General features: G+C 49.4%; 1 protein-coding gene across 2 annotated transcripts in view; it reads left to right on the plus strand.

The window, feature by feature from the left end:
• The first annotated feature begins 723 nt into the window (after positions 1 to 723).
• The window catches only part of SSBP2 (single stranded DNA binding protein 2), a 309712-nt gene continuing 284745 nt past the window's right edge, over positions 724 to 25690 (plus strand). For both annotated transcript variants that reach the window (XM_062212479.1, XM_062212480.1), the window contains exon 1: positions 724 to 844. In XM_062212479.1, the coding sequence (XP_062068463.1) occupies positions 783 to 844 (62 nt within the window). In that variant the 5' untranslated portion in view covers positions 724 to 782. The remainder of the gene's footprint in view (positions 845 to 25690) is intronic.

Genomic DNA, 25690 nt, shown 5'->3' on the forward strand with positions numbered 1-25690 from the left:
TCTGGGTCCAGAAATAGTCCCGGGCAGCCCTGGCACCTCGGCTGGGGCCTACTCTGACCGGGCACCGGGCACCGAGGTCCTCCAGGCCTACTCCACGGCAGGGGTCAGGAGGCCGGCCCGCTGGCCTGCGATCCATCGAGGTGGGGGCCGGGCCCCCGGGCAGGTGCGCCCGGGGCGGCGGCGCCCAGGCCGGGGGTGTGGGGGGCGCAGGCCCTCCCCGGGGCCCCCGGGCCCGAGGTCCGGGGGGCGGCGCGGGTGTGCCCCGGCCGTCGGGGGGGCGGCGCGGGGTCAGGGCCCGCAGTCTGGGGCCGCCCGCTCCGGCTCCGCCGGCTCCAGCCGGAGACTCCAGGCCGCACTTTCCCCTCCGCCCGGCGCCTTCTCTCCAGTGAGGAGCCGGGCGCGGGCGGCGCGGCGGGAGGGGCGGCGGCGGCGAGAACAGCCAGTTGTTTAAAATCCTCCTAGAGCAGTTTCTAATTCCCCGCGTGCGCCCGGGCCGGGGGGGAGGGGGAAGGCGAGCGCGAGGAGGAGGGGGCGGGGGGGCGGGAGCCGGGGAGGGGACTGCCGCGGAGGCCGGAGCCGCCGCCGCGCGCGCCGCGGCAGCCGGCGGGGGGGGGGGGCGCCTGTCAGTCTCGGCGTTGCCGGGGCGAAGGGGGCGGAGCCGCGGCGCGGCGCGGCCAATGGTGGGGGTGGCTGCGTGGGTCGCCATGGGGACGGGGCTGTTCCCGGGGAGGCTGTGATGGGTTGACAGGTGCGTGACAGTGGGAGCTGCTCTCGGCACAAGCATGTACGGCAAAGGCAAGAGTAACAGCAGCGCCGTCCCGTCCGACAGCCAGGCCCGGGAGAAGTAAGTGTCTCCGCTCCGCTCCCGCCGCCGTCACGCGCGCGCGCTCACGCACGCACCGCGCTCGGGGCGAGGCGGGCGGCCCGGCCCCGGGGCCCGCGCGGTGGCCGCGGGGCCGGGCGGGCGCGCGGCGGGGCGCTCGGTGCGGGGGGCGGCCGCTGCCCGGGCGGGCGCGGGGGGCGCGGGGCGGCGGCGGGGGGACGCAAACTTGTTCGGGGGCTGGAGGGAGGCCACCCGCGGGCTCACCTCCTCGCAAAGTAACTTTGGAGCCGGGTCCCGGGGGCGCGGGGAGCGGCCGGCCGCGGCGTGGCGGGGGCGCGGGGCCGGGCCGTGGCGGGACGCGGCGAGTGCGCACCGCGTCTCTCCGGGGCGGCGCCCAAGTTGGGGCGCCCGGGGAGGGAGAGAGCGCCGGGCGGCGGCCGGGGCCGGGCGGCCGAGGGCCCCACAACTTTCCGGGACTTGAGGCTGCGCGCCGTCGGGGGGCGAGCGGGCTGCGGCCGCGGGGGGACACAGGTGTCACCTCGGGCGGCCGCGGCTCCGGTGCGGCTCCCGGGAGCGGCGGCGCCCGCGAGCGCCGAGGCCGCAGCCCGCGTCCCGGGCCCCGGGGGGCGGCGGGCGGCTCCCGCGGGGCCCCTGGGCGCCCAGGCTGCCCCGCAAAGTTAGTTGCGGCTCGGGGAAGGCGAGGTGTCCTCACGCCGGTGCGGCGGCCGCGGGCCTGGGGGCAGCAGAGACAAAAGTGCGTCGGCGCTGAGGTGTTTGCCGAGGCGCCGCGGGGAGGGTCCGGGGCGGCGACCCCCGGCGCCCGCGGCTGGGGGGCGGCTGCGGGGTGCGGTGCGCGCGGGGGCCGTTTGCGGGTCTCCTCGCTGGAGGCTGCGGGAGTCGAACGCGTGCAGGCTTTGGGGGCGCCGCAAGTTGGGAAAGTGATTTGGGGTTTCAGCCGGGCACCTAGGGATGCGGGAACTCTTGGCTCAGTCTGATCCGTATCCTTTTCTTTCTTTTTTCTTTTCTTTAAAAAAAAAAAAAAAAAAAAGGCCGTTGGTGAGCCAAGGGCGAGGAAGCGGGGCCTCCCCGGGCGTGTGCGGGGCTGCCCGGCCGCGCCTGGGCTGTCAGCTGGAGCGCGGGCCCGGCTAGGCGGTGCCGTGGGCTCCGGGCTGCGCGCCCGTCCGTGGCGCAGGTGAGGCGGCGGCCGCGCGGGCCCGCTGGTTCCCGCCCGAGTTTCTGGTCGCGGCCGTCCGCGGCCGGGGCGGACGCGGGGCTGGGCCCCGGCTGCCGGAGCGAAGTCTCGGTTTCACTTCGGCGGGGGAGAGCTGATCACCGCGTCCTCCCGAGACTCGGCCGGCCCTGCGGGGCAGCCCGGGGCCAGCTCCCAAGGCCCCGGGCGCGGGGCTGCGGGTGGACCGAGTGGGCGCCGCGTGTCTGTGGGGTGATTTCTAAGGCGGGAGGCCGACTGCACGAGGTAGCTGCTGTCCTGATGTGAAAAACCACAGAAACTACTGGGAAGTGCACTCCAGTAAAACCTGCGAAAACACGGCGCGGTGAGGGCGGTGTGCACGGGGAGAAGCATCCCTGTGTGATCGCGGATGTGTCTTCGAACACGAAGTCAGAGTGCAGTGGAAGCCGGCGCTTGCCTCCCTCGGGTTATTTTTGTCTCACTCTGAGAAGTCCTTGTAGGAAACATGGGCAGTTTATCTGGAGGCTTTACACAGTTTGTGTGCTTCCAGAGTGTACTCCTGCCCGTACAGACGGCCGGAGTCGGGCCGATGACTTGCTTTTAAAGAACCGGTCAGATCAAGTCTGCTCAAAGCTCTGGCTTAGGTTTAATGAGGGAGGGAGTGACTGAAAGCCCTGGGAGGTGGGATGAATGCGTAGAAATGCTAGTTCTGGTCCTCCTAGTTCACTTCTGCCTTTGCAGGCTTCCTTTGTAGACACTGCTCTCCACTGTGGTTAAATAACTGTGTAATTGTCTAACGTTCTGCTTCCCCTAAAGTGCAAGCTTCCTGAGGGCAGAGGATACCTGTCATCTCTTCTCTGAAGTATCTTCCACGTTAATACCAAAAGTACCAGATAAATCTTTGCTAATGATGATGATAGACCCAGATATTTTCAATGTGAAAAAAGAGTTTGTCGCCGACCTCCAAAGTAAGGTGTTCTAAGTTTTGAGTTTCACATTGTCTAGCTGAGTTGTATTTCCACAGTACCCCCAAACAACAGCGTCGCAAAAGTTACCCTTACTTATTTGCCATCCTATGTGCCATTCCCGGTGTTTAGCAGCCTTATCTGTATTTTCTCTTAATTCTCTTAACAAATTTGCAAGATAGGTGATTTTTTTTTTTTTTGCCTTAATTAAAGACATTAGAAAACTAAGACCATAATAACTCAGCCTGGTATGCACAGGGTTTCTCGTGAATTTCTTTAACTTTGGAACTGGCGGTTGTAGCTGCAAGATCTGTTCTTCAGTCTTCCAGATGGCCTTCCTGACCTGGGGTGGGACGCTGCAGATTTAGGGACCAGTGTTAGATGATCGGATGAAGCCACTTTGAACCTTGATCACTGGTGCACGCTGGGGCTGACATCCTCTGCTTTGACTGGCTGTAGGGATGTGTGTGTACTGTGAAAGGCACACGGATTTTAGGAGTGAAAGTTGGATGCCTTTAATAATGAACAATCCTCGTTCCTTCAGATTTTTAGCCCCCTGAAATTTTGTTTGATCATTGGCATTTTAAAATTAAATGTTAATAGCTGTGAACAGTTCCTATGTGAAATACTGCTGAACTTGAAGCCATGTGGCCTGGCACGTGACCACAGGAAGAGTAACTGGCAACTGTAAATAGATGAGTAGTGAAATAAATTTTTTATTACCCTAATTTGATCTTTGAACATTATCTTATAGCTCAGAAAGACAGATCACTAGGAAGCAAAGTGGGGAATAAGGTACGCATGGTTGACCGTGATATGTATTAAATGAACTACCCAGAAACTGTAGAAGCCAACTGTATCTAACCTGGGCCTCTGAGTAGTAGCTTTGGCTTTTAAGTTTTGGATCTTGTTGAATAGGCCAAGAAACAAAATACAGTGTGTCTGTTTTTAAGTGGTTACAGTGGAATGGTCATTAAACTGCTGCTTCGCAGGAGGGAGCGTTTACAGGGGTGAGTACCTGGCCGCAGGGTTGAGTACCTGGCTGCAGCACCTATCTCCCACCCCCACCCCCAACCCAAGGAGAGACTTGGCTTTCTGAAAGGAAAGAGGACGAGTGAAGTCACACAGATCCTTCAGAAACTTGTTTGACAGCCCATTTGCGCAGTTGAAGATTTCTGAAATTAGTGGAGGGATATCTTGGTGGTATTAAACCAACTCCCCACCTCTCAGTCTTCAGGATGCTTCCTGCTGATTGTGGAACGACTCCCATCCAAAATGCGGTCGCAGCCATGAGAGGTTCTTATTTAGTCTTGATTGATCTTTTCTGTTATTTTAAGAGACGTATCAAAAGATGTTTTTAAAGGAACAAATCTAAAAAAAGAAATTGTGTAATGTGTTCAGAGTTAAATTTTAGTTTTCTTTAACCCGTATTTATTGTAGCTCCAAGAAATAGGATACTTCATGAAGTTTGTGGAAGAATACAGTTAAATGATAAGTTTAGTTTGGTGCAAAAAATTTTGAAATCCATCCATACGCACAGTATTAACATCGATAATGTGTGTTCTCAGAGCAGTGAAAGAAAAAGCAGTAAAAGGTTCTCCCTGTACCTTCAAAGACAGTTTGCCACATAAAACTAGATCTGGCCGAAAAAAAAAAAAATCGGTAAATTTCAGTTCTGCAGTAGTAGATCAAATGTGTCTGACACCTTCAGTTGCTGCTTGAGAGTAGAATTTTTTGTCTTAAAATTCGAGGGCACTCTGTAGGCTTAGGACAGGGAGTCTGATGTCATGGTTTATGAACGCTTCACCTCAGCATTTTGGAGCTGAAAGTTAAACTTGGGGGAAACTCAGTTTGAATGTAGAATCTTCTTTCCTCCATGGCGATCACAGCTGTTGCGTGAATGTTGGGATGTGGCGCCGGGAGTAAACTACGGGGTGCAAATCACATGAAACTACTGCTGGGAGTGTAGGATTTAAAAGCGTGAACTGGAGATAATTATTACTTTATTTTGGAGTCCATGGGAAAACTTAACTGCCTTGCACATTGTTGCTTTGATGTCCGTTGAATATTTGCATGTTGCACATGTATAACATCAATTCCTGTAGGGTTTGTTAACATAGCTAGTACTGTGAGAGCTAACTAGTACTGAGAGAGTTAACCTGGTGGTAACACTAATGGCCGGCGCCGCAGCTCACTAGGCTAATCCTCTGCCTTGCGGCGCCGGCACACCGGGTTCTAGTCCCGGTCGGGGCACCGATCCTGTCCCGGTTGCCCCTCTTCCAGGCCAGCTCTCTGCTGTGGCCAGGGAGTGCAGTGGAGGATGGCCCAAGTGCTTGGGCCCTGCACCCCATGGGAGACCAGGAGAAGCACCTGGCTCCTGCCATTGGAACAGCGCGGTGCGCCGGCCGCAGCGCGCTACCGCGGCGGCCATTGGAGGGTGAACCAGCGGCAAAAGGAAGACCTTTCGCTCTGTCTCTCTCTCTCTCACTGTCCACTCTGCCTGTCAAAAAAAAAAAAAAAAAATTAAAACAAAAAACAAAAAAACACTAAAACCCCACGAATACTCCAGAAGGTGACCTGGAGGCTGTCCACCAAGACTAGCTGTTCCTGTTCCAGGCAGTGTTGGCTAGTGTCGGCTAGGATAGGCCGTGCTTCACTCCCCTGCACAGTGCACCTTATGATTGTGTGAGGATGCTGGAAAGTAGGTGGGAAAACACTTTCCAGGTTGCTTTAAATTTCTGGTTGGTCATAATGGGTAAGTGGTCATCTTTTTCATGGTGGGTTAAGTTAACAAGGGTTTTGAAAGGTGGGGTTATTGCTGTTTTTTTGTGATAAAAGCAAAACCAGTGGACCGGGCCAGTCTGGGCAGTCTCAGCAAAAGGGTGGGAATTACGTTTGTTATTTTTTGTTGTTCATGTTTCAAAAAACAAACTTCAGTTGGTGTCAATTCTTTAGCAACAACAGAATTGCTATTGTGTTTTACTGGAAGAAATTTGATTATCATATGCCCTGGGCTGCAGGCAACTTTGCAGCAGTAATGAGCCCACAGTGCTTTTTCCCTCACAGTTCGGCTGGACCAGTGGGTGACATGGCCATCTCCTCTTCTCTGTTGGTTTTGCTTCAAGGGCATAATGTCAAGCAAGCGAATCACTTTGTTGTTGATGTTCTGTTGTGGGCATCATGGAGTATGGTTTGAATGACCAATATAGCTTTATTTTTAATTGTTTTTAATCTGTCATATTAAAATACTGATGAAATAATTGTGAAGGCAAGAAAGTGGCTGAAAATGTACATGTGTCTCTGTCCACATAAGTTAAAGAGTTGATGCCCCAGACAGACTCTCCCCCAAACATAATATGGTTATTTTTCTTTGGTGAATTGATACTTCCTTAGTCTCGTTTTATTTTCCCCTCCAAGTTTGAGGAAAAGAAAAAAAAAAAAAACAACCCAAAGTTACTTTATGGATGTACAAAATCGTAGTAAATGAGTTATTCTATTAAAAATATTCTCATTTGTGCAGGATTAAAATGAATGTTCTGTGTAAAATTGCAAAATCCTAAAGCCTGCATGAAGAACAGGTGGAGTTTTGTCCTAGCAGGTTATTAGTTAACAGTAACAGGGAAGCCTGCTAGCATTTGAGTACTTTGTTTCTGTTTGGCACTTTCCTTGCATTATCTGGTTTAGTCCTATCAAAAATCCTGTAGTCTGTAGCTGCTATTTTAATGTTACAGGTGAAACGGAAGTTTGACAGTTTATCGGGCAAAAGCAAGAGGTAGAGAACGTGGCTTGATCGATGCCGTTTAAAGCACGTGCATAGGGGCCTGTGTTGGGCACAGTGGTTAAGCTGGGACTTGCGATGCTGGTATCCCTTATCCCTTATGCAAATGAGCGCCGGTTCCCAGGTGAGCGCCAGTTCAGGTTCCTGCTGCTCTGCTTCCCATCCAGCTCCCTGCTGAGGTGCCTGGGAAGACAGTGAAAGATGGCACCAAGTACTTGGGTTCCTGCCACCCACGTGGGAGACCCGGATGGAGTTCCTGTCACCTCCTGGCTGTTGCCTGCATTTTGGGGATTGCACCAGTGAATGGAAGATCTCTGTTTCCCTGTCTCCCCCTCTCTCTGTGACTCTGCCTTGGAACCAAACATTTACAAAGCGTACGCGCATGCACACAGCAAATAACAGTATCTGAGAGTGGTCTGCAGGCTTGATTGAGTACATCAGGAATGGCAGGGTTCAGGGTCCGCCGCTCTGCCCTGAGTGACGGGACATGACTCGGGTTCCCAGCATGGCTTCCTCACACGGAAGAGGAAGGACAGGATTTTTCTTTCCTGTCTCATCAGCCAGGGAGCAAAACCTTTTCTTGAAGTTGCGAAGGAGATATCTTCTTATATGCTATTAGAAGTGTAAAATTCCTCTCCCTAAACCACTTACGGACAAAGGTAATGGGATTACCATCATTGGCTTAAGTCAGTCACTGTTCATCGCCTGGGCTGGAACCACCGCTCCCTGTGCCTGGGCGACCCGGGCAGAACCGGGAGTCTTTGGCAGGGAAGATGTGTCTGGAGGATAAGCGGAGAATAAAACGGGTCCCTGCTCTCATGGTGCGTCCAGTCTGAAGGAGAAGTCTCTAAGGATCATTTCCCAGGGGCACTGGGCGACTGCGGACTCTCGTGTCACGCTGTCCAAGCCGCAGAACACACACGGTGTCCAGGGTGCAGGTGGGGTGTTGAATGTTCCAGTGGAGAAGGACCGAGGGGCGGTGTTGCTCCCGGCAATGGGGTAGGCGCCATCAGGCAGACTCCTGAGTCATGCTGAAAGAAAAGAGTCAGGGCGAGACTTGGGCGAGTGCGGTTCAGGCAGGAGCAAACCACCCTTGAGGAAACCCCAGCGTCAGTGTAGTTGCTCAAGCATGTGCAGAAATGAAGGCGCTGAGCTTGTCTGTGACTGCCGAACTGGGTGCCGGGTGCAGCGTATTTGACCTCCTAGAACTACAGTTGTCTTGCATCTCCCTCGGCCCTCTCCCCGGGGGGAGGAGGGGATGTGGCTGTTGCTAAGGAGGACTGTGATAGACATGGCCCAGCTGTGGATGTGTTGGTCTGCACAGGACAGCGCCGCACCTGCGTGAGCATTTCTTCTGTACCTCCAAGTGGGACGGGTGCGCTCGCAGCGACCTTCATTTTTGCTTTTCATGTCATAAGGCCCTGGTGAATTGTGTGACGTTTTGTGCCTCCGGTTGGAAACTCCTAGAGGACAAGGACCGAGGTGTGGTGTGTGCTTCCCATGTGTGCCCTGTTGGCACAGTGTGATGCTGTGTTTGTGCAGTGAAGGGAGGGGGGCTGTCACCAGTTGTGAATACATTGCTACAGTGCGTCATTAGCTCGTTTCCTCCCCGCCATTTCTAGTATTTGGTACCAGGGCTAATGTGTAATTTCTAATTATTTTTCTACTATGTAGGCACTTAGTAGTGTTTCTGTGAATCTCAGGACTATAAACGGTTATCTATGTACATTCCTAGGCAGCATGTATATTTTTAAATAAATATGTTAAATTTATTTGTACTTTTTTTTCAAAGGCTTAGAGACAGAGATTTTCTTTCTTTTTATTTATTTATTTATTTTTATTTAGTGAATATAAATTTCCAAAGTACAGCTTATGGATTAAAAAGGCTTCCCCACTCACAACTTCCCCCCTACCCGCAACCCTCCCCTTTCCCACTCGCTCTCCCCTTCCATTCCCATCAAGATTCATTTTCAATAGAGACAGAGATTTTCTATCCTGAGTCACCCCTCAAACTCCAGCAGTAGCCAGGGCTTACCCAGGCCAAGTCCAGGAGCCCAAGTCCAGACTCAGTCTGGGTCTCCCGTGTGGGTGACAGGGATGCAACCACTGGAGCCATCACCTGCTATGTCCCAGGGCACACACGAGCAGGAAGCTGGAACCAGACACAGAACCAGGACTCGAACTCAAGCACTCTGACGTGGGATGTAGGCATACCGAGTGATACCTGCTGTACTGAATGCCTGCCCTGTTGATAAAACAGTCTCCCTTTGTGTGTTGAGTTTTATAAGAGAAATGAAATTACATTTTGCAGTCTGTCTGCGTTTCCCAGTAACTCAGCGAGGTGGGCAGCAGCTGCATGGGTGAGGGATTTACAGTTGGAGGTTGACTCACCTGGCCGTGCGATGCAGGTGCTGTGTGGTGTGCCTGAGCCATATTTAGGTTCTTTGGGTTCCAGCATCAGTGTTCCTTGCATGATCTGCAGCTGCCTTTTCATGATACAAGAGTCATATAAGAAGCCTTAAGTACGGGTTTGACTCAACAGAGAACTATAGCTCAGATGATGGCTACAGGTTTCTGTCAATACTTTGACTAAATGAAAAATACACATAGCGTGGTAGGCACAATTCTGAACAATTCCTTAACCCAAGTATCGTGCCAGAAGTAAAATGTGATTTTTTTTTGGGGGGGGAAATCTTTAGGTTTTCTTGTTTAAGTGGGCCAATATGGGCTTTAGGGTAGTTTTGGGTTTTTCATTTGTGCAGGCTTTGTATAGTGTTTGGCAGTGTGCCCCTCTCTGTTGCTTTGCCAGTTAGCTTCAGTGTGAGAGTTGGGGTGGGGTAGAGAAACACGCAGGGGTTTTTCCTTCCAGGCCCCTCTCTAATCAGGGAGGGAAGGTCTTTGACGTGGTGGAGTGGTCTCTTCCCTTCCGTTGTGGTAGGATTCCCATGGTCTTACCCTTTGACCCCTTTTTGGGGGTAGTTCAGTGGCAGTCAGTGCGGTCATGCTGTTTGGGAGAGTCTGTCCCTCTCTGGGGCTTTTCTCCCGTCCCAGCCTGACACCCCACCTACCCTAGCGTCTGAGTGACTGGCCTGGTGTCCCACCTGTGTGGAATACTACAGTGTGTGCGCTTTGGTGTCTCTGCCTGCTTTTTTTGCTTAATTCCTACAGCAACTTCACAGAGTGTGTATAATCCCCATTTTACGTTTGGGGAAACTGAGTCTCGGGTTGTATATTTTGTCCAAGATCACTCAGTAAATCAGTAAATGACATAATCTGGATTCCAATCTGGGTTTCTTTTTTTTTTTTAATTTTTTTTTTTTATTATTTTTTTGACAGGCAGAGTGGACAGTGAGAGAGAGAGAGAGACAGAGAGAAAGGTCTTCCTTTGCCGTTGGTTCACCCTCCAATGGCCGCCGCGGTTGGCGCACTGCGGCCGGCGCACCGCGCTGATCCGATGGCAGGAGCCAGGTGCTTCTCCTGGTCTCCCATGGGGTGCAGGGCCCAAGCACTTGGGCCATCCTCCACTGCACTCCCTGGCCACAGCAGAGAGCTGGCCTGGAAGGGGGGCATCCGGGACAGAATCCGGCGCCCCAACCGGGACTAGAACCCGGTGTGCCGGCGCCGCAAGGCGGAGGATTAGCCTAGTGAGCCACGGCGCCGGCCCCCAATCTGGGTTTCTGCCTCCACTGCCCATTTTAACCATTTTGACTCAGTGTGCTTCATGTTTGACTATGGGGGTGGGAGGCAGGGGCGTGGATTTTCACGGTGGGAGGGGCATGCTTGGACTGTTTTCTCATATCCACCATTTTTAGTTGGGGTGGGAGGTCACAGAGAGTGAGAGAGAGGTTAGGGAGAGATAAGAGGCATTTTACAACTGCTCAGAGGTAGACAAGATTGTAGGTACCCAACAAGCCCCACAAATAGCTCCCAGTTCTTCGTCTGGTGACTGAGATGTGACAATGTGAATGTAAACCCTTGGCAGGGAGGGAAAGGCCAAGTAGGAGCTCAGGCTGTAATTTTAGATCAAGCTGTTTTCCTGAACTTTGGATTCAGAAAGAAATAGAAGAGGAATATGTAACATCAGCCAAAAACATTCTCCTGTAACGATGAGTCTGCCCTACTCCTGTCTTCCAGCCAGCATGTGACCCGTTGATTCTTGTTTTGGATGAAGCTGCCGGGCGAGTTCCCCCCCGTCCAAGGGCAGTAGTACCACCCTACTGGGGCCGTGCCCTGGTTGTGTCTGCAGTGCTAACTGTCAGAGAAGACGGAAGCGTTTCTCTCTGGTGGCTCTCACAGCATCGTATGCCGGCTGTCACCTACAGCTGGAGGAGAGTCAGGCTACCCACGTGTTCTGTCGGTGCGCTTTAGCAGTGGCTGTCGGGCGGAAGCTCTGGGGGTTGCCTCGGCGTTTGGCCTGAACTAAGGGACTAAGGCTGGTATCCCTTCGTCTAGAAGTACTGTGATGGAAGTGCTTGAGTGGGGTTTCTTTCCTGAAGGGTGTGCCTACATTGGGAGTAGTTTTCCCATGGGAGTTCATCTTGGGGGGGGGGGGGGGAGGGGGAAGACTCACTAGTTGATTTTGAATTGAGATTGAACCCAGTCGTCATGTGAGTGAGGTGGACTTAAGAATTCAGGGCCAGAAAGATTGGGGGAAAGGCAGGTTTGTCCAGAAACACGAAGTCTGTCCATGCCTTGCGCCTCGTGGATGAGGGAACTCAGAACACAGGCATAGCAAGTGCCTGCAGAACCACTTTTGTGCTTGTATTGGTCAGGTGGCCTCAGGACGACTCCGGTATGGGGCTAATTGAGAGGAGTTTAAGGAAGCTATGTGCAGGGTCAGGGTGGAGGGACGCTCCAGCGTTACCAGCCCAGGAGACTGGATCAGCCTGGGTCTGCAGGGAGCGGGAAAGAGCAGTTGCCAGGTTCTGTGGAGAGCTGCTCCGCACCAGCGGCTGGACACTCAGCAGGGAGGAGCCTTCTTCCCTCTGCTCCGATGGTGCCCTCTTCTTCTGCAGAGCCGTGCAGGAGCCACGTGGCAAGGGAACGGGGACCATCAGTTTCCAATGACAGCAGGCCAAGAGGGGCAGGCCGAGGACATCGGAACAATGTTCAGTTTTCAGATTTTTAAAAGATTTATTTACTTTGAAAGTCAAAGTCACACAGAGAAAGGGAGAGACAGAGAGATCTTCCATCTGCTGGTTTACTGTTTAGATGGCTGCAATGGCCCGGACTGGGCCAGGCTGAAGCCAGGAGCTAGGAGCTTCTTCTGGGTCTCCCACATGGGTGCAGGTGCCCAAGCACTTGAGCCTTCTGCTGCTGCTTTCCCAGACACATTAGCAGGGAGTTAGATTGGAAGTGGAGCAGCCAGGACTCGAACCACCGCCCATGTGGGATGCTGGTGTCACGGGCAGTGGCTTAACCTGCTATGCCAGAACACCGGTCTCCAGTTTTGAATTTTTAAAAAAATTCTGAAGCAAGGCTTTTAGTTCTTAATGTGGAATAGGTTAAGAAAGTAGAGCTGCTTTAAAAAAAAATGGGTTTTACCAAAATAACATTTAAAATCAGGTATTGAAGTTTGTTTTACTATTTCATGGTTGTATGTGCTTCTTTAGAATTTGTGGGATGGGGATCATACTCCTCCTGCTTTCTGTTCTCTCCCCTTCCTCCATTGCTGTCCAGAATGTTCCCTGTTCCATGTCAGCCACTGTTGAGCCCCTCAGTAACCCTGCGCAGAGGGTCCCTGGGTCAGCGCCCACCACCATGGTTCCCCAGCGCCATTCTGGGATGCAGCAGGTGCTATGGGGAGTAGTGAACCAGGGCTTTGCATTCAGCCTCTGAGGATGCGATTGTCAGATGTTTCCAGCAGCACGTTCACTGACAAGCATTAGCTGAGTTGCTGGGCGGTGGAATAAACAGTGTTCTAGGGGGCGGGAGGCCTGTGCAGACAGAGGGGTGTGGTTTGCAGGGGCATCTGTGGCCCCAGGGTTCCTGTGGGCGCCGCAGGCTGCGAGGTGCCCTGTGTTCGCCTGGAAGCTGTGCACATCCTGCCATCTACTGTCAATCATGGCTCGCTTGCTTGTGATCCCTGATAAATGTGAGCACTGTCTTAACTAGTTGTTACACTGTTTTGTTTAGGGAATAGTGAGAGAGAGAAAAAAAACTGGATTTATTAGGTATAGGCGCAAGTTTTTTCTCCCCCAATATTTGGATCTGTGGTTGGTGGTACTCATGAACACCAAGACCTGTGGTTTTGGCGGCTGATGTGTGTGCGTGGTTTCCAGCAATTTTTTGCATTTAATTTTATCTTCGAATCGCGTTTTCCAGGAACCTTAAGAAGCCCCCGTGCACATGGTGGGCTGCAGTGCAGTCGGTGACACGCTGAACAGGAACTACTCCCAGAGCAGCCGTGAGTGGCAGCCTGACTTGGCAGAGTAGAAGCAACTTTAGGCAGAAGGGTTACGTCACCTGAGGCATGTTTTAGAAGGATCATTCTGGAAGTGATTGGAGCATCGGTCAAGGAGGGCAGGCCTCTTAGGAAGCTGTTGTGGTGACAGAAGCGACACTCTTGTCACTGTTGTGCTTCTACCCCATGGCGGCTGGCGGCCTTGTGTCCACATGTGGCAACAGCAGCACCCGGTGGCCTCCATGTCAAAAACTTGGATGTTGGCCGGCACCGTGGCTCAACAGGCTAATCCTCCGCCTAGCAGCGCCGGCACACTGGGTTCTAGTCCTGGTCAGGGTGCCAGTTCTGTCCCGGTTGCCCTTCTTCCAGGCCAGCTCTCTGCTGTGGCCCGGGAGTGCAAAGGAGGATGGCCCAAGTGCTTGGGCCCTGCACCCCATGGGAGACCAGGAGAAGCACCTGGCTCCTGGCTTCAGATCAGCGTGATGCGCTGGCCACAGCGGCCATTGGAGGGTGAACCAATGGCAAAAAGGAAGACCTTTCTCTCTGTCTCTCTCTCTCTCTCTCACTTTCCACTCTGCCTATCAAAAAAAACCAACCAAACAACCAACCAAACAAAAAACTTGGATGTTTACGATGGCTGAATTTGTGGTGGTAGTTTCAGCCTCGGAGTTCGGGAGAACGTGGGAGGAAGATCTTGCAGGCTAAGGAGGAAGCCGATGGGTTCCAGCGCCAGTCAGAGCTGGAGATGCGCTCCTTCCCGAGGCTGGGGGCAATCTCCGCAGGAGGTGCCACACTGGGGAGGAGTGGGGACAGAAGTCACATTTGTACGCTTAAAGGGCATGTGTTTCAGGCACCATGCCACATCCTTGTCTGTCCCATCTCACTTTCTACACTGCTGTGAAGTGGGGATTCTCATCATCGATTTTGCTGGTGGGGGAACTTTAATAGGATGGTTTGGCCAAGTCATATATCCAGATCTGGAATGTGAACTTGGGTTTAGCTTATTCTTTATCCTTTTTAAAAAAAAAAAAAAACATTTTATTGGGGGCCAGCCCTGTGGTGCAGCAGGTTAAGCCACTGCCTGCAATGGCCGTATCCACATGGGTGCCGGTTCAAGTCCGAGCTGCCCCACTACTGATCTAGCTCCCTGTTAATGGCCTGGGGAAGCAGTGAAACATAGCCCAAGTCCTTGGACCCCTGCATCCATGTGGGAGACCTAGGTGGAGTTCTAGGCTCCTGGTTGCAGCCTGGTCTTGCCCCAGCTGTTGGCTGTTTGGCGAGTGAACCAGTGGATGGAAGATCTCTTGTCTCTCTCTCTCTCTGTAACTCTGCCTTTGAAATATTTTTTTTTAAACCACTTCATTGAGCATGATATTCATAGGTAAAAGTGCAAATATCCCCAGCATCAGCTTGGTGCGTTGTCGCAGACTGAGCAGCCTTGTCTGGAAGCTGACATTAATGCTGCCCCAGGTACTGCACCTGTGTTGCTGCCCCTGCCTGCCTTTTAATGGCATGGGTCAGTTCTACCTGCCTTCCCCTTCGATTTGGCCCATTTTTCTTTGCTTTTGCTTGAGGGTACTTTAAAAAGTTTGCAGAGAAAGGAATGAGAAGTTTATTTTGGTAGAGAAAATTTTGAAATCTGTGAGTGTGCAGGGAGGAGGGGGTCTTCGAAAAGTTCATGGGAGATGCATGTGGAAAAAACTGATAATTTTTTTTTTGTGTGTTGAACCAAATTTTTACCTCTATTATTTGGGGACCCCTTTGAAGCAGCCCTGTGTATGCTTTGAAGCTGTGAGGTGGCAGGGGGAGGGTGCCGAGACCAGAGCCAGAGCCTGGGGACATGGGGTACCAAGGGAGAGGTGGGATCGGAGCTGGAGGTTGAGCCCGAGGGGTCCGAGGGACCCTGGAGAGATGGGCGTCCAGGGCTCAGGCGAGCCTTGTTGAGGATGGAGGTGGGAGGTACTGTGCCGGACAGGGTGGGATCAGGCTGGTACACAGAGAGGCCATTGGTGACCTCAGGGAGAGCGGTTTCAGAGGAGTGACCCAAGGCCGTGGGTCATAGCTGGAGGAGCAGGTCTGACGTTAGGATGTGCAGGTGCTCCCTCGGAGAGGAAGTGCGGAGATGAGGGGGGACGACGCCTCGGCGAGGATGGCCTCGGCTTCACTTGGGGGGTTTGTGTGTGGATGTTAGTGGGGAGACACTTCCTGGTTTATCAGGTTGTAAGTTCCGACCACTGCTCTCTGTTAGTGTCTTTAAAACATGGCAGCGCCGTGAGGTGCACAAGGAAAGGAGTTGGAAGGTGAAGTGAGTTCAGCTTTAGTTTGCATTCACAGTGACCGCATGCGAAATTGCTAAAGGAATATTTAGGATGGGTTACGTTGCTAACTTCTGTCACCTTTTTTTTTTCCTCAAATTATTTGAGAGGTAGAAAGAGACAGAAAAACACAGAGATAGAGGTGAAATCCTATCCCCTGGTTCGCGCCCCAAATGCCTGCAATGGTCAGGGCTGGGCTGGGCCTGAAGCCAGGAGCTGGGAACGCAGTGCAGGTCTCCCACATGTGACTGACAGGGACCCAGATATGGGAACCATCACTGCTGCCTCCCAAGGTCTGCACCGGCGGGAAGCAGGTGTCAGGAGCCAGAGCCGGGAATGGAACCTAGGCACTCCGCCGTGGGCTGTGTGTGTCTTAACTTCTGGGCTCCTTGTCAGCTGATTGGAAAGAGCTTTTTTTGGATCATAGGAAATTAAAAGATTAAAGTGGTGATTTTCAAGTGATGCCTGGGCAATGACTTGGGTACAATTTTTTTTTTAAGACTTATTTATTTATTTGAAAGGAACAGTTAGGGTCAGGGGAAGAGACAGAGAGAAAGGTCTTCTGTCCACTGGTTCACTCCCCAAATGGCCACAATGGCTGGAGCTGGCCCCCTCTGAAGTCAGGAGCCAGGAGCTTCTTCCGGTCTCCCACAGGGGTGCAGGGGCCCAAGCACTTGGGTTATGCAATGCTGCTTTCCCAGGCACATTAGCAGGGAGCTGTATTGGAAGAGGAGCACCTGGGACTTGAACTGGTACCTATGTAGGATTCCGGCACTGTACTTGGTGGCTTTACTTGCTATACCGCAGTGCCACAGTTAAGAAAACCAAGTTACTGTTCACTTGTTGTGGCTACCAGTCAGTAGGCTGTTAACCCTTAAAGCAAAAGTGTGGTGTAGAATCAGTGTTGGAATCTCCCTGGCTAGCAGACTCTGCTTTGCCTGGGGGATGGGCTTTCTGCTTTTCAGGTTGGTGGAGGCCCTCTTGACAAGAGCATGAATTGAATTTAGTGATTAGTTTGCAAGTGCTCTTTACAGTACTCTGTTATTCAGCGTAGAAAATTTAAAAACACAAATAAAAGGAAAATAAAAATCACCATATTCTATATCCATACATGAACTTTTTCATAATATTTAAAAAGAAAAGCATCAAAACCACTTAACCAGAAAGCAGCTTCTTAGAATGGGGGTAGGGCAACAAAAGGCAGCTTTTGCGAGCCGCTATCATTTCTGAAGTTCCCGATAAACACCACCCTCAAAAACAAGTTAAGAAAGCGTGGTGAAATTAACCCAGCATTTATTCAGTCATCAAGCACTTGTTCCGGGGGCTCAGCGTTGTGGTGTTGCTGGTAAAGCCATCACTTGTGACACTGGCATTCCTATCCCGGCCACTCCACTTTAGATCCAGCTCCCTGCTAATGGCTGAAGCTCCTGGCTCCTGGCTTTGGCCTGGCCCATCCCTGGCCTTTGTGGCCATCCGGGGAGTGAATCAGTGGATGGAAGACCTCTCTCACTGTCTCTGTCTGTCTCTCCTTCTCTCAAACTCTGACTTTCAAATGAATAAATAAATCTTTTAAAAACAAAAACAAATGCTTGTTGCAAGCCCTGCTGTGTGCCAGGTACCAGGCAAGGCTGTGGGCAAGGGGAACCGTTTGGGAGGAGTGGGTGTCCAGGGCACTTGACTTGGGGAGCACCTTGAGGTGGGGGGAGGCAGTGTGCACGTGGCAGGTGCAGCGCCCTGGAGGGTGGCAGAGGTTGCGGGGCCCAGCCAGGCTGGTTCTTGAAAACCAGGCTTAGGGCTGTGAATTGGTGCTGAGGTCGGGGACTGTACTCTGAGGTAGTAAAGTGGGGACAGTGCTGAGGTCGGGGACTGCACTCTGAGGTAGTAAAGTGGGGACAGTGCTGAGGTCGGGGACTGCACTCTGAGGTAGTAAAGTGGGGACAGTGCTGAGGTCAGGGACTGTACTCTGAGGTAGTGAAGTGGGGACAGGGCTTGGATCAGAGGTGACTTTGTACCAGGCCGCAAACAGGAAACAAGTCGTCTGAGGTGGGAAAAAAATGCCAATTCTGCTTTACCCAGATGCGGTAAAGCACAGATGGGCTAGTAAATCCCTTTATCATTTGCAGCAGGGAAAACAACACACATATGTAAATGATAGGCAGTGCGGTTTATTACTGATACTTTGTTTTTATCTAAAATGTTGTGGTAAAATTTATAATATTCTGCTCTGTCAATAGAGAAATTTATAAAATGTGTTTTGAATGAGCATTTATGGAACATGGATTCATTGTTAAGAATGATTTAATTTAAAAGCATATAAAATTTTGAAATTTAAGGTGCAAGTTGGAAAAAGTCCTATGTGATATATCATTAATAACATACTTGTCTTTTTCATAAACCTCATGACCGTTTTATTAGAGCTTTGGAATGCCACCGACAGGATTAGGGCCACCAGTTTATATTCTGTCATGTAGTTATAAAGTATACAGTAAATTAGGTTTTATCAATATGTATTTGATATAGTTTGCAACATCCAGCATGAGATGAATTAGCTGAAATTTACCACCATTGCTGTTCTAAGCAAAATTCTTAACCACATCCTTTTGATCACTAATTACTTATGCTGGTATTCCTCCACAGTCAACAATAAGGAGCATATGCGGGTTAATTTCGTTTTCCTCTTGGGAACTTGGATAAAGTGGCATTTATTCCACCAGTCTTCCAGTAAGTGTGATGATCCTGATAGGTTATAAACACACAGAAATCTACTTACAGGGCTCGCTAAGTCGGTTCTCCTTTGCTGGGATACTGTTAATATGGAAGTAATACAACAACATCTGTGTGTTTAATAATTATAAAAAGTGAAGAAACAGGTCCAGGATGGTGTGACTTTCCTGTATCTGCTGATTAACTTAAGCTCCTTAGCCCAAATAAAAGGGTCTGAACTCTTGATTCTAATCAGAAAATGTCATCCAAAAAAAAAAAAAAAAAAAAAAAATGCCCGTGTAAGGGAAAGAGTACTTGCAATACACATTCATTTTCTGACATTTGATTTTTTTTTTAGATAATTGCAAGGCTGACTCCCTCTGGCAGGGTGGGGAACCGTTTGGTTTTGTGTCTTTGTAGGTATGAGGACATTTAACCAGTTGGAATAAATGCTACTCAGTATGCCGGGCCCTGTTCCGACAGAAATAGCCACTGTGGCTGGGGCTGATGGGAGAGCTTTCAGTTTCCTAAATTACGTGGCTCTAGGCACTGTACTGAGAAAGAAGTCTAATTGTGGCATTTGGTCAGATTAAGGTGAGGTGTATGGAAAAAAAAAATCGGTGAACTATATAGGCTTACGGGTTTCTTAGATTTTATAAAACATGGTCCATCAGCAGAGTTGTTGAATCTAGAACAGTTCTTGGGCCTGTTTGGTTGGTTCGTATCATGTGACACGTGGGGCCTGTTAGTGAGAAGTTTGAGCGCACAGTCGGTGAGTTTCTGCCGTGTGGCTGTTGATGTCTCCACACTGAGTCGGCTGCAACTAGCGACATGAGTCTGGCTGTAATTTGAATGGCTGGAGCCTGCCTCTCCCCTCCCTGCACGTGGATGGCTGCGTTACTGGTACTCTTGTATGGTTGACTTCGCGGTTGTGTTTTCTTTTTCGGTGGGATCCTGAGGCTGTTGAGGATTTCCGTTTTCTTCCCGGGCATGACTGACAGATTTCATCTTGCTGACTGACACTACAGTGAACTTAATGGGACTTTAACAGGACCTTTCCTGTTCCTGGGGAATTCTGGGCATATCGATTTTGCCCAACAAAGAAGTCTTCAATACTTAACATGTCTATTAAAATAGTGTAGACATTTCGATCTTTTAAAATTACTTGAGTTGGAAGGTCTAATAACTCTGAAATACTTTCTAAGACCTCTCCTACCAATGATGAGAAAATTCTTCGACTTTTTTTCAAGGTGGAGATGGAATGCCCTTTGAGGGTGCTGTTTTCTCATCGTCTACACCGACAAGGCACCACTTCCCCAGGGCTCATTCCCAAAATAGCTGAGCACAGGACCACAGGACAGGTGTCTTTGTTTTGTTTTTTAATGCTTACTACGAAGAGCGTAGGATTTTCTATTTTAGTTATACGTGCATCTGCACCGAACTAGAACTGTTTTCACCTGTAGTCAGAGTGTCTTCCAGATGAAGCACTCAGGGCCCACAGGCCTGCAAAGCATTGTACCCAACACAAAGGCAGCCATCTAGAGCTTGATTTGCTCTTATTTATTTGCATATGTAATTTATTGTATCGGTAAAACGGGAAGTTCTTATAAAAAGCAACAGAACAGGAAAAAACAAGCAAATTGTTATTTCTTCTGGTAGATGATTATTTAGAGCTTAGTTTAAAAATATTGAGTTTGGGAGGTTCCATTTAATCTTAGTAGAGTTTTGATGCAAAGTTGAACCTGTGAAAGCAAGAACAGTTTATTTAAAACACCAACAACATTAATTGTAGGACGCTCAGGGTAAATCCACACAGTGCATTGGTGTTACTGTTTACCACACCTGTTGGTTTCCAGGCTGTATGTTATGATGGCTCTGTTTCATAAAGACCACCAATTTTTCATGTGTTTATATTGAAGTATTTATCCATATTATGGATCATGTGTTATCACGTTATTTTAAAAAGGGGGAACTAGAGTTTTCATATTTAGAAACCGAGAAAAAAGACATTAAAAACTTGAAGAACCAGATGGTTTAACATAATATGCCATTAATTTTTGTGTATTTTAATTTCTGAAATAAATTTATTTAGCATTCTAGATGAGTATATTTGCTGCCTCTCGTATAGTGTGTTAAGGATTTCCGTTAAGACTTGCTTGTTCACATAGGTGGATGGGATTAGAGGAAACCTTGCTTTGACAGAAGACATCAAAAAAAGACCGTCTGGAGGCCAGTTTTAAGATCTTGAAGTTCACTGCTTCAGCGCGCTGCCGTGTTGAACCAGCCAAAGCGTTTGCTCTCCTGATACGATCATTGGAATGAGGATAAACCTTTTCATTTCTCCATTTGAGTTCCTATTATAATACAATTCAATTTAGAGTATTTTCACCTTCCCAAGTTATGCACAACCCATTAGAAGGAAAGGGAGCACAATTTTGGGTGTTATTCCTCTTAATAAATCGACAGATAAATGGTCCATTGGCCATAAGAGAAAGGAAAAGGGTGTCTTCTGGCTGGACGATGATCTTGTCTACAGACATATTGAAACCTGGGAACTGAAGAAGCCATGGTAATCAAACTGTATTTGAATAAGGCAATTGACTTTCTGTTTTTTAAGATTCTTTACTGGAATGGTTACAGGCACACTGGAAGTGGATAAGCATTTTTGCCTGAAGCTTATTAAGGCAGCCAGGAAATCTTTCCTCTTACTTGGCCTAAGCAGAGATACTTTTCCATAGGATATTGCCAAAAATTCATTTGGCTTGGCAGTCACATGGTCTGTTTTGCGATTGCTTTCTGAAGGCAGTAATTCTGCTCCATGAACCCGTTCGTCATCCTGCCTCAGGTCTGTGGCCATCTACAAAACGTAAAGGGTTTACATCTGATCTCTCAGCACTGTTGATGTCATCGCCTGGCCCCGGGACTTCACTACATCTGACCACTCTGGTGGCGGGGATGGTGCACTCTGTTCTGTAGCCGAGGATTCCGGGGCAAAAGCAGTTAGAAAGTTGGAGCCACACATTTTAGTGTTTAAAGAATCCGTCTTTGAGCCCGTTGTTTGCACTGAACCTTTGTTGTTTTAATGGGAGTAGAGTTTCAGTTTTGAAAGGTGAAAAAGTTCTGGAAATTGGTTTCACAACCGTGTGACCACACAGAAACGGTTCAGATGGTAAATTCTGTGTTACTTGTGCACGGTGTGATTTTCTTTGTGTTTATTATCAGATGAGTCTCTACTGGCTCACGTCCAGGAGGTGAAGTGTTCAGCATCTGGCTCGTCGCTCATCTGCTAGGCCTGCCTTTCATAGTCAGAGGAAATCAAGTTTCTCCTGAGGTGTAGTCTGAGCTGCTTAAAAGCCTGGTTTTCTCTCCTTTCTATCAGATTTATTTCGTCTTAAAATGCAGTCAGTGATGGGCCCCCATGAAGAAAGACATGAGTTAGAGTTCCTGCACCAGAGGGGGCGTTTGCTGTCCCTGTGAGTGACACGCCCACTTTTTGTGTTGAGATAAAATGGAAGCCTACAGATATTTAGAGTTATCAATGTGTTGTCGACTCTGTAAGTTTTTTTAAAGATACAATTAGGCGATAATGGTTTTCCAGTGGTGAACATGAAGCATTTGCTTTTAAAGTAAGAGTAGAAGGTGTGTATGTGCAAGAATTGTGCGGTTTGGTTTGCCAAGATATTTGTGATGCCTTTTCAAGTAGCAGGATAGACACCTGTCATCTCACTTAATTAAAAACAAATGACCACTGGCAGAATCTGGTCTTTTTTCTCTGTCTTCAGTATCTGGCAAGATTTACTTTGAGCACCTGAATTTTCTAAACTTGTTACTCTTTATTTTATCATTTAAATTAAAAAGAGATTAATATTGGGTCAGTCCTTCAGAATTGGATATTTTAAATCATGAGGTTAGTCTATTTATTTTGACCTATCTCTGTAACTATTTGGAACTCAATTCTCTCTGTAAGTATAAGTCATATATACAGAGCAGATAATTCTTGCCTACTTCCATTTCAATTTCTACAAGCCTACTCCAAGAGGAAACTATGTTTGTCCAGCTTGCTGTATGTGTATCCAGTCCCTGTTACTTATTTATTTATTTGAAAGATGAAGGTAGGCAGGCTGGGAGGTGGGAAGAGATCGGTCCATTCATCCATCCATCTCCCATCTGCTGGTTCACTCCCCAAATTCCTACAACAAGAGTTGGGCCAGGCCATATCCAGGAGCCAGGAACTCATTCCAAGTCTCCCATGTGGCTGGCAGGGACCAAAAAGTACTTAAGCCATCACAGCTGCTCTCCAGGGTGCACAATCAGCAGGAACATGGAATTGGGAGTGGAGCTGAGACTTGAACCCAGGCATGCTGATGTGGGATGTGGCTGCTACACCAAATATCTGCTCCCTAGGCCGTATTTTTAACTGTGTAGAAGATACTCTATTTTATATTGTTTAACTGCTTGGGAATTCTTTCTTCTCTCCCTTTTTCCCTCTATCTTTCCCTCCTTCCCCCACTCCTTTCTTTTGTTCCCAAAATCCAGTCTGTTTGAGGATACGCATGCAACCTGATTTTATAAAAAATAAGTTAATTTTAAACTTTGAAAATATCAAGAAATATAAGTATTATTTACTTCTTCGACTCATTCACCTTCTTCCCTGTGTAATTAGATCATGGCTGATTAGCATCCTTTATGTGAGCTTTCATTTTCTGTGGTGAGACATTTAAAATTTACTCTGTTCTTTTGAAAAACGCAGTAGTCATTGGCTTTTGAAAATAAGTAATTGAAAGACAGAAATTATTTCCCATCAAACACTAAGTAGTTTTCCTTCCTTTTTTGCAGTTGGCTATAGTGTTAAACAAGACCTCAGCTGCAGAAGGGATTTACTGAAATGTGTTGATGTTTTGTCATGTCATTGTTTTTTTTGACAGGCAGAGCGGACAGTGAGAGAGAGAGACAGAGAGAAAGGTCTTCCTTTGCCGTTGGTTCACCCTCCAATGGCCGCCACAGCCGGTGCACTGCACTGATCTGAAGCCAGGAGCCAGGTGCTTCTCCTGGTCTCCCATGGGGTGCAGGGCCCAAGCACTTGGGCCATCCTCCACTGCACTCCCTGGCCACAGCAGAGAGCTGGCCTGGAAGAGGGGCAACTGGGACAGAATCTGGCGTCCCGACCGGGACTAGAACCCGGTGTGCCGGCGCCGCAGGTGGAAGATTAGCCTATTGAGCTGCGGCGCCAGCCATCATTCCTATAAGTTTATAAATTGGCTTGGGCATTTGTAAAAATTAATTCATGCTTGAGGACTTAATATTTCAATGTTTAGGATATCAGCCAAGCAACCACATCTACTTATCATGAAAGCGATAAAGGATATAGTTTCTGGTTTATAATGTAGTTGGTGACACCCCCAGCCCTGTCATCGCTGCTGATCCACACTGCTAGTCTGTGTGATGAGCATGTCAGGTGTTTGTGTCCAGTTTTTCTCAAGAGGGAGTTGAGACTCTGGGCATTAAGTGGCTTGCACTGGGTCACCTGGCTATGAAGTCAGAGTCAGGGGTAGGGCTAGGATCTTCTGACTCCTAGACCTTCTTTTCTCTGCCCCCATGTTTTCAAACTTTGTTCTTGAAGGAGCCTTCATAAAGAGGAGACACAGAAGGACTTGAGGGCCACAGACGCCATCTTGGGGTGGCTTCATCCTTCATGTTTTTAGATAATGGGGTATGAAAAATGCTTTTCTTCCTTAAAAAACTTGCAGTAAAACTTAGAAAACTACTGCATTGTACTGCTGGTGGTCTTTTCACTTTGGAATGGAAGCTCTGGGTCCTCAGTGGTAACTCCATGAAAGAATGAGAAAAATAGTCTGTTTCTGAGATACTTACTGCAAGTACATTGTCTTGTCATGTCCCTTCCAGTACGTTTGTAAGAAAACACCAGCTCCTTACGGAGGCCTGCAGCATCCTGACCACTTGCCCTTTGCCCACTTCTCCAGAAGCACCTGTTGGTCTTTCCCTCTTACTGGAGACCCTCCGTGGCCCACTTGAGTTCCAGCTCACGCTGCCTGCGTCCCTTCTCCAGCCCTCGCACCAGCTTTTCGGTCATCTTAGAGAGGCCTTCTCTGCACGTCCTTTATGCAACAGGTGCTTCCTTATCACCAGCCAGCGCCTCGATGGCTTCGCACTCATCCTGGAACGCGGAGTGGAGTTACGTGATGACTCTAGCCTCTGAACTCCGTGTGGGTGGGGCTGTGTTTATCTCCCTCGCTGTGGAATCCTTTGTCTCTGTGCACAAAATTGGCCCTACACCAGTGTTTTTTGGATGAGTAAATGTCGAATGAATTGTGAGTTATTGAGCGATGCTTTCTTTATATTCACTGACCTCTGAGGGAAATCTTAAAGTATATAGATGGGGATTTACACAGAAATTGATTGTAGTGAGGCTGGCATTGTGGCATAGCAGGTTAAGCTGCGGCTTGTGATGCCGGCATCCCATGTGAGTGTTGGTTCAAATCCTGGCTGTCTCGCTTCTGACCCAGCTCCCTGTGAATGCACCTGGGAAAGCAGTGCAAAGTGGCTCAGATGCTCGGGCCCCTGCACCCATGTGGGAGACCTGGAACAAGCTCGTGGCTCCTGGCTTTCATTGTGGCCATTTGGGGTATGAATCAGTGGATGCAAGATATCTTGCTCTCCCTCTGTAAATCTGCCTTTCAAATAACTAAAAAAGACTTTAAAAATGATGTTAATGTTTGCATGCGTAACAATTTTTGGAATAATTAGAGCGGTAATTTAAAGAATCTTGTGCCAGAGCCTTGTGGGATGCCTCACGCTCAGCACAGCTTGGTGGGGTTAGTGGTGCATCTTCACCGTATCGGCGATGCCCAGAGACCCTGGGCGAGCCAGGGGGAGTCGAGCCCCTGGTCTGTCAGTGACTCAGCTCAGCTCTCGTTGACTCCACTTTGCCGCCCCCTGAGTGAATGCTGAAGTTGTCTTGAAAGTTCCCTTCTGATGAATTCTTGCCTTTCCCAGAGGCGCTGGATGAATGAGGTGTTGCTGTAATGAGGTGCTAATTGAATGGCACAGAGAGTAAGTGCAACAGAAATTAAGACGGAAGAGGTGTGTAGGGAAGGCACGGGAAACTTTTGGAAGTAGCTGTGCAACTTCAGTTCATTCGGGCAATGCTTTGCAAGCGTCTGAACGCTGGACTTTGTTGGCATTGGAGGTACAAAAAAGGACAGAGCAGAAACAAGGGCGTTTCGTTTGGACACGTTAGAAGTGGTGTGTGTGTGCTGGGGGTTGTGTTGGAGAAAAGTTGGATGTCCGTTTAAGAAAGGGGTGAGGACGACCGGAGGGTACGTAAGCCACACAGAATTTAATTTTTCCCGTTGTCATGAAGCACAGTGGCATTGTGAAAGAGAATCATATTTTAGGAGGTCCCAGTTCCTACCGGTAGTGTTTGATGCGCTCATTTGTTGATCTGTAGAAGTGGCACTGTGCTAAAGTTCGTCCGTTTCTCTTTTCACGTAGCA

This window comes from Lepus europaeus, chromosome 15, assembly GCF_033115175.1.
Source record: "Lepus europaeus isolate LE1 chromosome 15, mLepTim1.pri, whole genome shotgun sequence".
Classification (NCBI taxonomy): domain Eukaryota; kingdom Metazoa; phylum Chordata; class Mammalia; order Lagomorpha; family Leporidae; genus Lepus; species Lepus europaeus.